This window comes from Silurus meridionalis, chromosome 24, assembly GCF_014805685.1.
Source record: "Silurus meridionalis isolate SWU-2019-XX chromosome 24, ASM1480568v1, whole genome shotgun sequence".
NCBI classification, from domain to species: Eukaryota; Metazoa; Chordata; class Actinopteri; order Siluriformes; family Siluridae; genus Silurus; species Silurus meridionalis.
This window is the reverse complement of record NC_060907.1, coordinates 8727379-8743491: the sequence shown is the minus strand read 5'-3', so window position 1 is coordinate 8743491 and position 16113 is coordinate 8727379. Positions and strand designations below refer to the sequence as shown.

General features: G+C 37.9%; 1 protein-coding gene across 3 annotated transcripts in view; it reads right to left on the bottom strand.

Annotated features, from left to right (window-relative positions):
* The window catches only part of dachc (dachshund c), a 66169-nt gene that overhangs the window by 28022 nt on the left and 22034 nt on the right, over window positions 1–16113 (bottom strand). For all 3 annotated transcript variants that reach the window (XM_046837903.1, XM_046837901.1, XM_046837902.1), the window contains exons 2-3: window positions 10203–10318; window positions 5107–5232 (exon numbers count right to left, since the gene is read on the bottom strand). In XM_046837903.1, coding sequence (XP_046693859.1) covers window positions 5107–5232; window positions 10203–10318 — 242 coding nt within the window. The remainder of the gene's footprint in view (window positions 1–5106; window positions 5233–10202; window positions 10319–16113) is intronic.

The window sequence follows — 16113 nt, the reverse complement described above, 5'->3', positions numbered from 1 at the left end:
TGGTCCAAAATCAAAGAGCACCCTATAAAATATATACTCTTGATTTGCCCTTAATAGAATGTCTAAAGTGATATTCTTAAAGTTGCAAGTAGAATGTCTCGTATGAAAGTAGTACCTACAATTCAGCTGACTAAGATCTTTTAACTTTACAAAAGAATACTTGAAGACCTATTTTCTGTGTAAACCCCAAATTCCTGTAGGGTTTCAGTCTTTATGGCAAACGATGGAATAATAAAAAAAAATGCTGCTTCTAACTATATAATAATATAATAATTATTATAATGATAATGTGAATTAGAATTAATAACTGTATTCGTATTTTCTATTAATAAATAAGATCAAATTAACTATTAAGTATAAAAATAACAACTACTATTAGACTATTATTATTATTATTATTACAATAATATTATTAATAATAACTATTATAATAATATATATAAATTTTATAATACACACAATATATATATATATATATTAATTACAATTAATTTATTAGATTAAATCTGATAAGATGTTTTTGACAAGGTAAAAAAAAGTTATTAATAAATAATAATTAAAAACGATTATGATCTTTTACGACCCTGTTTTTGAGCACAGACTTCTCAGCATATAAATGTATCAGGTTGGTAATGCTTGATGAGATTTGTAGTAAACTTCTCCAACTTTTCTTCCCCCATCAAATATAAAGATGTAAACAGAAAACTCTGATCCAGTTCAGAGGTTATCTATGCCCTATGCCTCCTGCTCTTCTGAGAGCATCCTCATCATAGGCACTCCATTTTCTGCTGATTCTCAGCTGGTCGTACAGGATTTAATAGAGAAAGAGAAGAAGTGGGGTTTGGGGAGCGCCCAGGCTGTTCAACTTCATTAAGCGTTCATCTATTATCAGCTGATTTTCCCCATTATCCCAGCGTCCTGTAGGAATCCTATTTCTCCCTCCATCAAATCCCATTATAAATTTTGAGGAACGTTGCACTTATCTGTCACCTGAAGCCCACAAGAGGGAACACACTAATAGGTGTGTATGTGTGAAGGGTCAAGGCCCTGGAGAAATCACACCTCTAACCAGATCAGCTCAACTCCTTGCCTTTGCTTCTGTTTTCTCTTACTTACTTTTCTTCTCGTCTTTTATTCACCTACTCCTGTGCCTCTGTCTCCTTTAAACCTTTTAGATTATCTACACTTTAATTGCTCTCTAGGTGGTTAATGGTTTTCGAGTTATTTTAAAACGGTCCAGTTGGAACTTTTCCTAAATGAGAAACCTGCTGTTGTAGGATAGTACAAGAATTTCTCAGGGTTTCCCTCAAAGAGGCAAACCAAAGACTTTACCCCTCAGTATTTTCAAGTCCAGAACAAGGCACAGTCTGAGCTAGCCACTGAAAAGCAGCAGTGGGAAAAAGGAAGTGGAGGCTCAGACTTTGGACTTTGGAGTGGAAGGCCATAAGTTCATTTCCCAGCGTTGCCACTGCTGGGCTGTTAAGGCAAGTCTCTACTGCTCAGTTGTATAAATGAGATAATTGTACGTCTCTCTGGATTATGGCCATACATGTAACTGAACACTTGCATATGAGCTTCTTCAGCAGTACTTTAATGTCTCTAAAATCTAAACTATGAACTGAATCAGATTTTAGTAAATTGAGTGTAGAGAGGATTTAATACAGAAGTTGTTTAGATCTCAGATTTACCTCCAGACTTAAGCATTATTCTGAAGTTACATGAGAGTTGCACACATTTCAGAGGTATTTAGTTCTTCAGTCTGCATTTTCTCCCCTTGATTTTTGGGGCTTAAAGGCAAGTGCTTGGTTTTTAAGACAGTAGTCTACATGCTATTGTAAGAAAAGACACCTTGAGAAAACAGACAAAGAATGAACTACTTTTTAAATGTGTGCAGCTCTTTATGACCTCTGAAAATCCTGAATTTCCAGTGTGAATATTAATATAAACTTCACACTGAAGCTTTAATAACTGAAGCCTACTCTGAACTTTAAAGGGTGTAGTTATTTCTAGGGTTGTTCTTAAACAATATCCTGAAAAACAATACATGTTAACTCCAAATGGATGACCACTACTTAAGGGACTTCTTTGAGAGGGACACTGCTACTGAGATTTATGATGGTTTTATTAGTCAATACAATATACAGCCCTACTCTCATGTACAGTCCAAAGGTCAACGGTACAAATGACAATCATTTGCCCCAGTGTGGGCTTACTGTCTGTGGCTGGCTGAAATGCACAGCAATCCACAAAAGCACCTTCATTTCTTTAAATGAATTGGAAACTTCTTATGCAGTTCAATGATCTCTTAAGGATGCCTCCTGCTTGGCTCCTACTTGAGATCATCCAGGCATGTCCCACTTAATGGAGACCCTGGGGTAGGCCCAGGAACCGCTACAGGTACTATATCCAATAATTGGCTTGGGAACATCTGGGGATCCCCTGGCGCAGCTGGAATGTGTTAATTGAAAGTGGTAAGTATGATCTGCTAAGCTTGTCGCCACTGCAGCAGCCATTGACAGTAGGATGGTAGATGTAGGACGATAGACACTTGTTTACATGTGTGTCCATAATTGTGCAACAGTAGGCTTTGTTTTTTTAAAAAGCTGTTGAAGTCCATTCCAAGTATATTACTGTTTTACCTTAACAGAGGAAGATACTTCAACATGGGTAGAGAATAGACAGAAGTACTTCAGAATGGACTGTACTGAATAGCTGAGGATTAGGACCACCAAAGAATCAGTGTTGAGAGCATGGCTTAAATCCTGACAGATGACAGATGGCTTTTTCACTTGCAGGTCACTTTGGATAGAAGCATCTGCTAAGAAATAAACGCTAAGTGTTAAGTTTATCACTGTTTTCCTTCCGAATATCAGTCCAGTCCGGTGCGGTTATCAATGTAGAAAACCAGCTGTCTGTTTAGCATCTTTCACAAAAGCACACTTCCTTGCTACATTCCTTTGTGACAGGACAGCTTAAAAGTGTCTATAGCCTTCCATTTCCTGCTCAGAGGGCACAGCTGTTCAAGGGATCTCTATTTAACCAAGGATGAGCTCACATCCTGGTAATCAGGGCTGCTAAAAACAGGGTACCAATCATATCTGGAGCACTGCCAAAGTTCCACTGAGAAGTAATTTATCACAAGTACAGTATGCATCATAAAACATTCCATCCATTGCTCTGTTACTTAATGCAGGTAAATATTTAAAGGTGCACATCTGCAATTAACCATAGCTTTTAAACTATTACTAATATAATTTTTTTTCAGAGCTCGTGATCCGAACCTGAGCTTGGGTAAATGTCTATGTTTTGAATATTCTTCCCATGTCTGCATTGGTCTAGTCCCGGTTCTTCAGGGAGCTCCCAACTTAATCGGCTGCACTACAATGCTCAATACAAAACCATACAGGGTGTATTACCACCTTGGGTAGGTTGAATTTGCTTTAATGTTCTTTTACACTTTTTTATTTTGGGAAATTATTTTCAGTATTCAGTCATCAATATTTCTGGGAATATTCTATCCAACCCTCAATGGCTAGTGATGTATGGAAGCTACTAGTTGAAGCCACTACAATAGCATAAAAAGATGATCATGCTAAGAATCGCTATACACTCAGTTTGCCTTTTGTTTAGAATGTAAATGCAGGCAAGGTATTAGATGCAAAGCGGTTTCTAAAAGAACTGGGCTCTTTAGCAACAAGCTATTTTTCATCCTGAAATATTGAGTTTATGTTGTTAAAGCGTGTTATCATTAATGACTCTAAACATACTTGTTTTAAAAAACTCTTAGGATTCCTGATGAAAATTTTACACACCTGGCCCAACTAATGATTGACAGTCATTTGCATTCCCAGATAGCAAAATGTGCTAAAGCTAGCAGGTTCTAGCCAGCTAGCTTATCAGTACCCACTAATTTGACTTACTTGCCTGCAGTTAGTAATATGAGTTGCCTGAACTATAACTTATCATTTGAAAAATAAAAGCAGTATTGTCCAGTCTGATGAAAAAGTTCTTCCAGGGTGACCACCGCTGCTGTTAGCAGCCGCTGCTCCCGGGAGATGTGTTTTACTTTGATTTATTTGTATAATCTTTTTTTACAGAGCTTGCTATTATTATTACAAAAAGTATATATTACTGCTGAGGCGACTGTTTTACAAAGAACAGAAATTATTTGAAAAACATTAAGAATATCGAAATAAGATCAAACTCGACCACAAAAAACAAGAACAGGACAAAGACAGAGAAAGGGAGAAATTGCTATTCTGTCCCACCCATCCCTCTTATACCCGTCTCTTTTCTCTATTAGTACTCTGGGCGAGGACTCGCGCACTCAAGGTTACCCTCACTTTAAACTGCCGGAGATAAAAAAGTGCCATCCTCATTAGCATCTATAGGTAAAACCTGGCTAATCTTATTCACACTTATCCTTCTCGCTGTGACATCTTGGCCCCTGTTCTTCTACTCTTCTCCCTCTAAAGACTATGACCTCATTTCCTGAGCATTTGCTCCTTTAAATCTGCTTACGAATCATAAAATAAGGGACATTTCGAAGTGTCTTATAGAGCCATCTCTTTTTTTCCCCTGTGGTAATTGAACACAATAATAGGCGTAGCCAGAGAGGGGCATGAATCTCCATGATAATGTTGATTCCTATGAAAACGTATATCCTTTTATAATCTGAACTGTTTTTGTTTTTCAATATGACATCTGTTTAAAGGATCAGGCTGGCTTGAAAAAAGGGAGCTGTATTTTTTGATAAAGCATGTTATATTTAGCTGCTACACAGGATTGTTCACATTTCCTTTTTTAAGTATAATATGGGGATGATACTAAATTCTTTGCACCCTTATTTAGCCATGAGTCAAGGGTTAATGGCAGGATATCTAATGGGATCTTAATAAAAACAGAACAATAATAATAAGGGATTCAGGAATGTATTCGTGACCAGCTAAACATGATGTATTTACAGACAAAGTTTTTTTGGAGCACCACTGACTGATTTAGATTGATCAGATTTAGTTTGTGCTCAAAAATAACACTCAGAGAATGTTTACACATATAAAAACTGAAATGCGTGGATGTGTTTGGAAAGTTTTCGGCGAGACTCACCCAGGCCTGTGTTAACGTCTCCGTTCTCAGGGTCTGGGCCATGGTTGTTGGTGCCATGGTAGCTGTTCAAAACCTCCAGTTTAATCTTTTTCTTCATGGCCTCGGCTAAAGTAGCAGCGGTCAGGCCTGTAAAACCAGAAAAAGAAAGACAGACAGAGAGGACAAGACAGAGAGGGTGAGAAAGAAACAGGGGATAGAAGCAAAAAAAAAAAAGATTACAAAATAGGAAAATGGACAGTCAGTCTCACAATACTACACTACATTACAAGTTCAAATAAAGAGCTGGACAAATGCACTAGCAAACTCATAGGCAATTGAAATGTCCAGTGTGCTACACAATTCCATGTGTTGGTCACCCATGCTATTCCATCATTTAGCACCTTTTAGCTAGTCAGTTTCTGACTAGCTAAAAGGTGCTAAATGATGGAATAGCATTTTTCAAGATAGTTGGCTGAGAGATATACTAATTTAGTTTTTTTGTAAAAATATATTGTAAAAAGTACATAGATGCCTGGGATGGCAAGTTTATATAGCTATGGGCTTCATAGTCCTGACAGTATACACTATGTCCACAAATGTATTCGGACACCTAACTGCACCCCAGGCCTCCTCCCCCTACATCAGTACCTGACTTTACTAACACCCTTGTCGCTAAATGAACACAAATCTCCACAAGTACACTCCAAAATCTAGTGGAACATCTTCCCAGAAGAGTGGAGGTTATTATAACAGCAAATGCAGACTAAATGTGGAATGGGATGTTCCAAGAGCACCAATCTTACGGTCAGGTGTAATCCAAAATTTGCAGTCTTGACAAAATTAATCAATTGACTTAGTTCTTCCTCTGCAAGCAAAAGATTTTCTCTCTCTATGTTTAACTATAAGGTAATGTACCATACATGTTCCTCATTTGGTCTTATTTTGATATATCTTCTTTTACTTTTTTTTTTGTTTTTTACTAATTTACTAACCGTATGTTAAGAATTTGTAAGATTCTTAAAATGTATTATTATTATTATTTTTTATTTTTTTATAAAAATTGAAATATCCAATAGCCATCAATTCAGAATTCTCCATTTAAAACCAATGGGGAGCTCAAAATCTTCTGTACCTGACTGTATGTAGTATGCAAGGTCTAATTTAAATCTTACTTTATAATTCTTACTATATATATAAATATAAGCTCAAATCGCTGTCAGAAAATAAATCATTAATTTTTTTAATACTATCAGCGTTTCACGTAATGAAGAGAAATGCAGTACCACTGAACTGAGTGACGCGAGAAGTGGACAATGTCAAATTAAAATGCCAAAGTGACTAGTCTATTAATATCTACTAGTGCTGTCAAATGACTGGCCCTCTAAGCATTCACAGTCTGCCCTGAGAACTGCTATTGTGTTCGTGACGTTAAGAATGATTGGGTGTGTGTGTGAGGATAATCAGTTATATGATATATTGCAATATTCAGGTTGAGTGTGAGCAAAACCAGAGCAGCATGTCCCATATCACACACTGTTAATTACAGTGCACGGTATTAGAGTATTAGGCACCTGTCTTCACTGAACCACACTGGCTGCGTGAATGTGCGCGTGTGTGTCGTAGTGTGTGCTATATCATAATTCAATTAGACCCAGATTAGTATCATGCCACTGCCTTATTCTATTTCAAACACAACAAAACTGCTGCGAGTTGTTCAGATTCATCAAAACTCTTGAGCTTTACAAAGTATGTATACCAAATATACACTATACAGACAAAAGTATTGGGACATCTAACTTTTCCAGCCATATGTGGTTCTTTCCCCAAGTTTTACAACAAAGCTGGAGACACACAATTATAAAAGACGTCTTTGGATGTAGTAGCATAAAAAATGTACCTTCACTTGATCTAGGTAACTTAAACCTGTTTCAGCATGACATGTACACAAAGCCAGCTCCATGTAGATATGGTTTGAATGTGTTTTGGAGTGGAAGATCTTGAGCGGCCTGCTATTAAGTCATGAACCTTATTAAACACCTAGTAATTCCCACACTACATAATAATGTTTGAGCCTTAGTTCATGTTTTGCATTTAAAGTTAATAGTATATTTCCTGTCAATTCCTCTAACATAAAATTATTACAAAAATGACATGAAAATTAGTCAAATATGCCAAAGTTTACAGTTTCTGGGCATATTCACAATAATAGGCATATTTCCTCTTTTCACTTCCTCTATTTGCTCCAAAAAAGTTATTATTACAAGTTATAAATATGAGACAGGTTTTATGAAAATGTATGAAATTAGGACATATAGTAAAGCTTTTTTCTTTTTTTTTTTTTACAAATTTGTTTATAATTAAGTGTGAGATCATTGTTTGAATTGGGCTGTGCGTTAGTGGTTTTGTCCGTCATGTGTTGTTGTTTGTGACAATGCACTGTGATTAGTAGCTGGTATTATGCCTTCCATAGAAAAACTAACAAAGGAGCTGAAGCATAATAGTATAACTAAACTATAGTGTTATCAAATAAATGGCACACCGTAAACCATCCAAAACTCTGAACTGAAACTGACAATTGGAGTTTTACCCAAAATCTGCCATGCTCTTTCCAGTGCTGACTGCAAATATCGTAATTGCTGAAATAGCAAATGCACTGCAAAACCCCCCGGAAATATTGTCCATCAATTAGATTATGCAAAATGTCTTCTAAATGCATGACTTCATTGTATAAACAAATCTAGCTGAGGACAAATATAATCTAGAAAATATGGTCCTGTCAAATAAAAGTATATTTGCCAAAAAAATTTAAATAAATAAACCTTTTCCAAACACTCCAGAGAAGTGCATTTCACACACAGACTAGCCTAAACTGAGTCCTGCTACTTTTAGCTACCTGGCATTTAGACAAACTGAAACTGTCTACAATTTATGTGCAAGTTAAAAGGAGACACCGTATGTGTGTATGTGTGTATGTGTGTGTGTGTTTTTTCTCAGTCGCTCTCCAAATCCTTTCACAAAATGTCAAGATCAGAGCATGAAAGCCAAGGCCCCCATTCAGCCAGCAGAGAGAACCATATCAAAGCGTTCTTCTTTCTCCCTCTTTGAGCCTCTCAAAGGAAAAAAAACTGTCCTCTTTCCATCTTCCTCTCTCTCTTTTTTCCCTCCCTCCGTCCCCCAGAGGCTTTTGAGTTCCCATCTCCATAGTTGACATTGATAGTGTGACCTCTGTTGAAGATAAAAGAAAACTTGAGGCTGCCTGCATTAGAGATCCCACCCCCTCAACACACCTTTCTTTCTCTCTCTCTCTCTCTCTCTCTCTCTCTTTCTCTCTCTCTCTCTCTTTCTTTCTCTTTTCTCTGTCTCTCTCTCACCCACTATCTCTCACCTGCTCTGCTCTTTCCAAATGAGTACAAACGTATGGGCCTCTCTTTTCTAGGGCTCTCTTTGAGGAGTGGCGGGAAAAGAGCATATACACACACACACACACACACACACACACACACACACACACACACACACACACACACACACACACACACACACAAAGGCAAGGGCAGCTCAGATGTCGTAGCAGATGAGTGTTTAGCTTCACAGACACGCCGGGAGGGAAAGGAGATGGTTTATACTGTACATTTCTGCTCATTACTTCAGCAGACTTGAGCTACTTCAAGAATAATGAATGCATAAGGTCAAAACATAATGAAAAATAAGTCAGATTCATATTAAAATCATTTCTTTTCCCTTATAGGATGCATGGGGTTAGAGCACTTAGTGTGCAGGTTAATGTTTTCCGTACTAAAACACCTCATTTAACTTGACGACTTAATTATCAAAGCGTAGGTGATTTTAATCAAGGCATGCTAGCAACATGAGATCAGAAAGTGTAACATCTTGGTCCTCGAGGACTGCCTTTGGGAAACACTGGGAAAAGGGAAATGAAGGGAGATCTTAATTGGACTCTATCTCCGTTTTTTTTTTTTTTACTGAGAGGTGTATTACACTCATTAGGTGTATGCTGATATTACATTTTTAACTATAATAATTGCTTAGCTGTCAAGTCTGACCTGATTTTGTTCCTTGATCACCCGCTATACAACTCTGTGTACTGTATGTCAAGACTTTCAAATACGGTCAGTAACTAATCAAACCTGTTATATATATATATATATATATATATATATATATATATATATATATATATATATATATATATCAAATATAGACTATCGCTATTAGATGAGTATAAAAAAAATTAATAAACTTCAATGATGCTCTAGTGAAAAGTTGTAACTTTTCTTGGTTGTGTGGAATTGTAGGTTTTCTCCAGGTTCTCTGGTTTCCTTCGGCCTTCCAAAAACATACTAGGAAATGGACTGGTGGGAAAAAAACATTGCTTCTAGGTCTAAATGAGTGTATGATGCCTTGGAATCCAACAAGGTGTATTCCCTCGACATACCCTCTTGCATCTATTCTCAAAGGCACACACAAACACACACTCATACATACACAAACCTTTGTTGTTTACAGTAGTCATTTATTGTAGCTCCACAAGAGGCATCAGTTCCATCTGCATGAGACTATTATCAGTTTTGGGATATATTGCAGGTGGGGGCATATGAATAGAAGTTTTGGGCAGCATAAGTGTCCGTCCCATTTGGTACAAAGTTCCTCTGTGGTGTCTTATTGGATGCAACATCTTATAATTCTCTTCATTCCATTAATAATAAAAAAATTGTGGGGAAAACTTTTACTCAGCTTCAGTCACAGATATCAGTATACCAAACTGTGGCAATATCATAAACCACGATGAAGCAAATATGTACAAAATGACAGTATGACATGTTTTTATGCAGATTTAAAGGATATCTCATCAGATGAAACGAATTCAGGACTGCAATTGTGGATAATGGATACTGTCTTCAAATTTGTCCCAAGTAAGGAGACCTTTCAAATGGTACTCTGGAACTGTAAATGTTGCGCCAAAACTCATTTTGTCTAGGTATTCTATTCCTGACTGGAATGCAGCAGTAGTAACAATGTGTAATTGAATATTAGGATATATCATATAACCAATTGTGGGCACAAGTCTATTGTTAACCTGTCTGATTCTGTGTTACCTGTGTGAGACATGAGTCCTGAGGACATGAGTCCAGAGACAGAGTGGGGCAGGATGTGTGGACTCTCGGGGGACGTCACACTCTGGGTCCTTTTAGGAGGTCGGCCAGGTCTGGAGCTGAAAAGCAGAGAACACAGAGCTAGTTCAATTCAATTGCCTGCACTGAATGCGAGTGCGATTTGAAACTATTGTGCTGGCGGGACAAAAGGGGATCAGGTGTTTCAAAGGGCAGAACACATTAATACCATCCTTCACAAACACATTTTCACACACACGCACGGTCTGATACTTTTATTTGAATTGGTATAAAGTGTCCTGATCTAAATAATCATAACAAAGGCTCAGGAGTAAATAGAAAACCAGGCATTTCTTTTCAATGGAAATGACTTGATGTGTAAATATACATTTATACAGGCGAAATAGACAGAGAGAGAGTGAGAGAGAGAGAGAGAGAGAGAGAGAGAGAGAGAGAGAGAGAGAGAGAGAGAGAGAAAGAGAGAGACTTGAACATATTCACAATGCAGAGTAAGCGTCAGTAAATGCTCTCAAGGACATTCGCCTTTCTGCCGTCTCTCTCTTTTTCCAGTAATTAGATCACACAGTAGACTCATCTGCCTTTTCCACAATCAGCCATTTTTCCCTCATGAATTATTGATACAGTGCACCTCGTTACCTGCTCCTCGGCATTCACGCACTTCATCTGAATTCGAGTTTACACATGGCAAGATCAGCTCTCTGCTTAACGCAGTGACCTGGATTTCTTCTCACATTACTCACACTCATATCATTTATAGCTCGCCTGTTGGATATGAGATAAAAAGGGACAATTAGGTTTGCTGGCTAGCTAACAGTTTCTCACAAGACGACACTCGACTCAGATGTCAAAGGATTAAAGCTTCCTTTTTTAACCACCTGTTTCGATGTATTACGATACAGAATTTAATTGGAGATATCCATGTCTAGCATGTTTTGTGGTAAAAACTGTAAAGATATGCCATGCAGCTGGTATACAATATAGTAGCTTGCAAATATGAAACTATTTTTTTATTTCAACAAATTTAGTCCAGCACCCAGACCTATCTATGGTATGAAAATATCTTCTTTAAGGATATTAGGCTTCTATAAGGATAATGTAGCTAGCATGTAGTTTATAGTGGTCACACACTGGCCTCTTACTTTATCTGAAATTCATGCTAAGTGATTCAGATGATAATACATTTCCAATCTAATTTTATATATTGAACTGTTTAATGCACAAACACTACCGAGCCAAATAAAATCAAGCTGCTAGGATTTAGACGTGAGTTTTCACCTTGTTAGCTAAATTAGCTTTGTGGCCCACGATGCACAAGTGAAACTACAACTACAAGTGAGACAAGTGAATATCTGTGTACTACAAATTTCATTGTCCAAACTGTTCCTTTACACATACACACACACACACACACACACACTTGCGCGCACACCGCGAGCGCCAATCATCCCTCATAAAATATTAAGCTCTCCACCATTTGCCCTTTCAAAATCTCCCTCTCGCCGCTCCCTAATTGTTCCGTTTCTTTATCTGTCTGCCGCAGAGAGTAAATAAATGAACAAAATGGCTTTTTCTTAATGGCAGCGAATGACCTTTTAAACTGTAAGGGAGGATTATGACAGGTTTAGCTCTTTCACCTCAATGCATCCACAACTCACAGAACAGAGTGTTGTACAGTATCATTTATTTTAGCAAAGGCTATCTTAGCAAAGCGCTGAGAAAAAAAAGCCGGAGCAGGTCTACACATAATACATATAACAGGATAAGTCGAGCAGTTAGGTCATCTTTTGTTCAGGATGCATGTGTCGTTCTCATATAACATATCAGATGATCAAATACAGGCCCGTTTCTCTCCATGCTCTTTCCGTTGCAGCGTTAAGCGTTAAATGTGAGATATCATGTTATCTTCATGTGTTTTTCTTTCTATTATTTCTGAGTGTTTCGATGAAAATCAATTAACAGAACCCATCCGGTCATTAATATTCATAAGCTGGCCATTGGTGCTGATTAATATTATTTTGCTGACTTGCAAAATTTCATTTGAGTCTGTGATGAATGTCATGTCATTCGATAAAGAAATCTAGCTAAGAATTATCAAATTTCAACAGTAGCTACTTGGCTGTAAAGATGAGCAAAAAAGTCTTAGCTTAGGCAAGTCACTTAGCTATGTAGCATACTCAAGGCAATGAGAAGCATTTTGCAAGTCAGCACAAGAAACATTATGACCAAAATCAATTATATATTGCAAGTATTTAAAAGCAAACTTCATACAAAGAGTGTTTAGACATCAAGAATGCCTCGTTTTTCGTAGCTCTTTCCAGCTCATTTAAATTGGCAGCAATTTTTAGATTCTTTGGATAGTAATTGTGCTAGAACCATCTAACCACTTCCACTCTACTGAATGGTTTTATGCAGAAGCTTGAAGGATTCAATTCACAAAGCGACGGTCTGTTGTAAAACCTTTAAAAAAATCAAAAACGAAATATGTTTTACAATTTAATACTTTTTTGAATCTCACATGTATTATCCACCTATCACGATAGAGTATGCAAGTTATATGCAAATCAGTATCCCATGTGACATCTTGAGGTCTTGAAAATGGTGTAAAAATAGAGAGGATTGTTTTCAGCAGTAACCGCACTCAGTTGCTGCAATTTATTTTAGTCGAAACACCACCAAATCCAGAAATATTTCACAGGACATCCTATTTAGCACAAGCACATCCACAGTTATGCAAACACACACACTCGCAAACACGCACACACACACACACACACACACACACTGATTTTAGCAGCACAAACATATCCGCTGCGATCGAACTGAGAACATGATGCTGCTAGACTTTCTGTTAATGCTGTAATCATGAGGAGTTATTACTGTATCAGTGCTAATAAAAAACAAAGGCCCTCCACACACAAACACACACACACACACACACACACACACACACACACACACACACACACACACACACACACACACACACAGATCTCTCTCCCCTCTCCAGAAGCTGGACACCTAATGGCATTTTTAATCATTCCTAATGGGCAGCGTTTTAATTAAACCCATACTGACGGCACCAGATTAAATGTGGCTTTAATCCGAGCCACGCAAATGACTAGCTCCGGGAAGCGCAAAGCTTGATCGGCAGGGACGATATAATTCTCGCCGTAATAAAAGCAAATATAAAGTATTAATCGTGCCTCCTTTGGTTAACAAAATGGACACGATCTTTATCGGTGCCACTGCCGCAGAAAGTTCATCTAACTGATGTCCGGATGGGAAAACGCAATAAACAGGGGATTTTCATCAGAAAAAGAAAGAGAGCAAGAGAAAGAGAGAGCGAGAGAGTGCAAGAGAGAGAGAGGGAGCAGGAGAGAGAGAGAGAGAGAGAGAGTGAGAGAGAGAGAGAGAACAAAAATGTAACTTAGCACTCAGGGTGCCTTTGAGGACATTTAATTAAAATCTAATCCCACATTCATTAAGGCTCCCATAAATTAAGCTGTCATTCATAAGATTTATGGATTCTCATTTGCATACCCCACAATTCATCAATTACAAAGGTATGAAAGGGGGCACAACACCCTGTGGGCTGCCCACTGCCTGGCAAACAAGAGAGTAAGAGTGAGAGAGAGAGAGAGAGAGAGAGAGAGAGAGAGAGAGAGAGAGAGAGAGAGAGAGAGAGAGAGAGAGAGAGAGAGGGAGAGAGAACAGCAGGCTGTCAAGTTCCTTCTTAATCTAATTGTGTTGGAAACCCCTGGCAAATACTGTCTGCCGTCGCCCATATGCACCTTTCAATTCTGCATTGCTCGCACTTCAAACGCGCTCTCCTCGTACGGCCGTGTTGCCAAGACAGATGGCACAGATCTTAAAGAACCCCTGAACGTGTCGTTTTTAAACATTTTAAATAATTAATGCAGAATAATCAACTGTTTAATATGGTTTAATGCTCAGGACGCTACATAAAAAATGGCCCTACGCCTTTCACCCATCATTAAAAATGCAAGTAGCTATGAATATGCATAAATATGCTAATCGGATCCGCCCACACGCCCTCTTGAGATTGAAATAGCTTGATGATTAGATAAGTGCTTGCAAACTACCTCACATTTGTCATCGTTAGACAGTTAAGCTGAATATCTGTAGCTGAACTTAGCCTAGTTTCGAATTATAATATTCTGAGCTCAATCCTTATTGGTCAGAAGATGTTGATTTATTTTCCGTCATATCAGCTTAGTCAGGAGGTTTGGCTTCAAGGGTTACATTTTGGACACCTGGCTGGATATGTTTCTAAAGTTACTAATTAGATAAGGATTAGTTCTAATTGCTGACACATTTTATATATAAAGATGATTATTTGTTGGTTTGTAAGGAGTCTCCAATTCAAGTGCTGAATGCAAAGAGTTAAAGGTTTCCTGACATGACGAGGTTTTGAGGATGGAGAATGCTGACAGACTAAATCATTGCCTAGAACAGCACAACATAGAGTCTTTTATCAATTACTAAAACAATTTCAGAAACAAAATTGTGTTTTTTATTAATATTAGCAAAGTCATATGCAAGGCCAAAGTGAATTCTTATTTTCTGTTTCTCTTTTGAAAAGGAAAAAAGTGTAAGTGTGTATTGTTTTCAGCTTCATGGGACATTCCGTCATGATCCTTGACTTGCATTTGATTCAATTTACATATGTCCAACAACAAAGAAAACTGTACACACCATCTACATTGTTTAATTATAGAAGGAATCGTTTGTTTTCCTGTTTATTTCAGGTGAACAGGACGTGACCTAAATGAGCATAGAAAGTCTTGTGATGAACATTGTACACTGGTAACTGTAACAACAGTTACCCTGATTGGATAATATTAGTCGTTTTTGTGTGTGGTAGGAAGAGACGTGTCCTAGTTGAGTGTTTGCTGCTGGTGCACAAACACACATCCGCCCACACACACACACACACACACACACACACACACACACACACACACACACACACACACACACTTACTTACACACCTGTCTCCTATTCACTGCTTCATTAACTCTGCATATTAATCAGCTCTTTCCTTACGCTCTCTTTGGTCTCCTAGTCCTCTCTTCTTTTTGCATACCTAGTCATCCATTCCTACATACAGTGCAACTTTTCCCTCACACGTCTGCGTCTTTACCCTCATTAATGAGATCAGTGCTAGCTCAGAAATCAAGGTTACATTGTGATGACCAGCAGGTCACGAATTCAAATCCCAAAGCCGAAATAAATAGGACAGGACCTTCAACCCTTCGCCTCTCACCTCTTTAACTGGGTGGAATTCTGCTTGCTTCACATAAATGCAAATCAATAAATGTAAAACTCTATGGATGAGCAATGACATTTACACTCATTTCCATAACCTTACCAAGAACCCTAAGTTGTTCTGGTGTGTGTTCTGCACTTTCTCTTACATTCTCCACATACCTGTGTAAAAATAAATCCGGCCAAATTCCCAACATTCATACAACTCTTTTCTTCATTGACCTCCTTTCGAACAATCCCCTGTTCTCGAATTTCATAAATCATGGTTCGGGTTTCAATGCTCCTCTCACACCAAGCCATATTGCCAGGAGAAAGCAGGTGGGGTGTATAGGGTTGGATGCATTGCCAATTTGCTTATGAAATCTAGATTTCCTGATGAAGGTTAATGTGTAGGTGACTTTGTTCCTTTTTTTAGCCTATAATAACAACACATTTTATAGCATTTCTAATAATTTGGTTCCTGTCTGCTTTACGTAGAAAAATTTAAATTTTTGCAAAAAAAAAAAAAGGTTGGAAAGTTTTACTGCCGTGCCATTGAGAGCATCCTCACTAACTGCATCTCAGTGTGGTACAGCAGCTGCACTG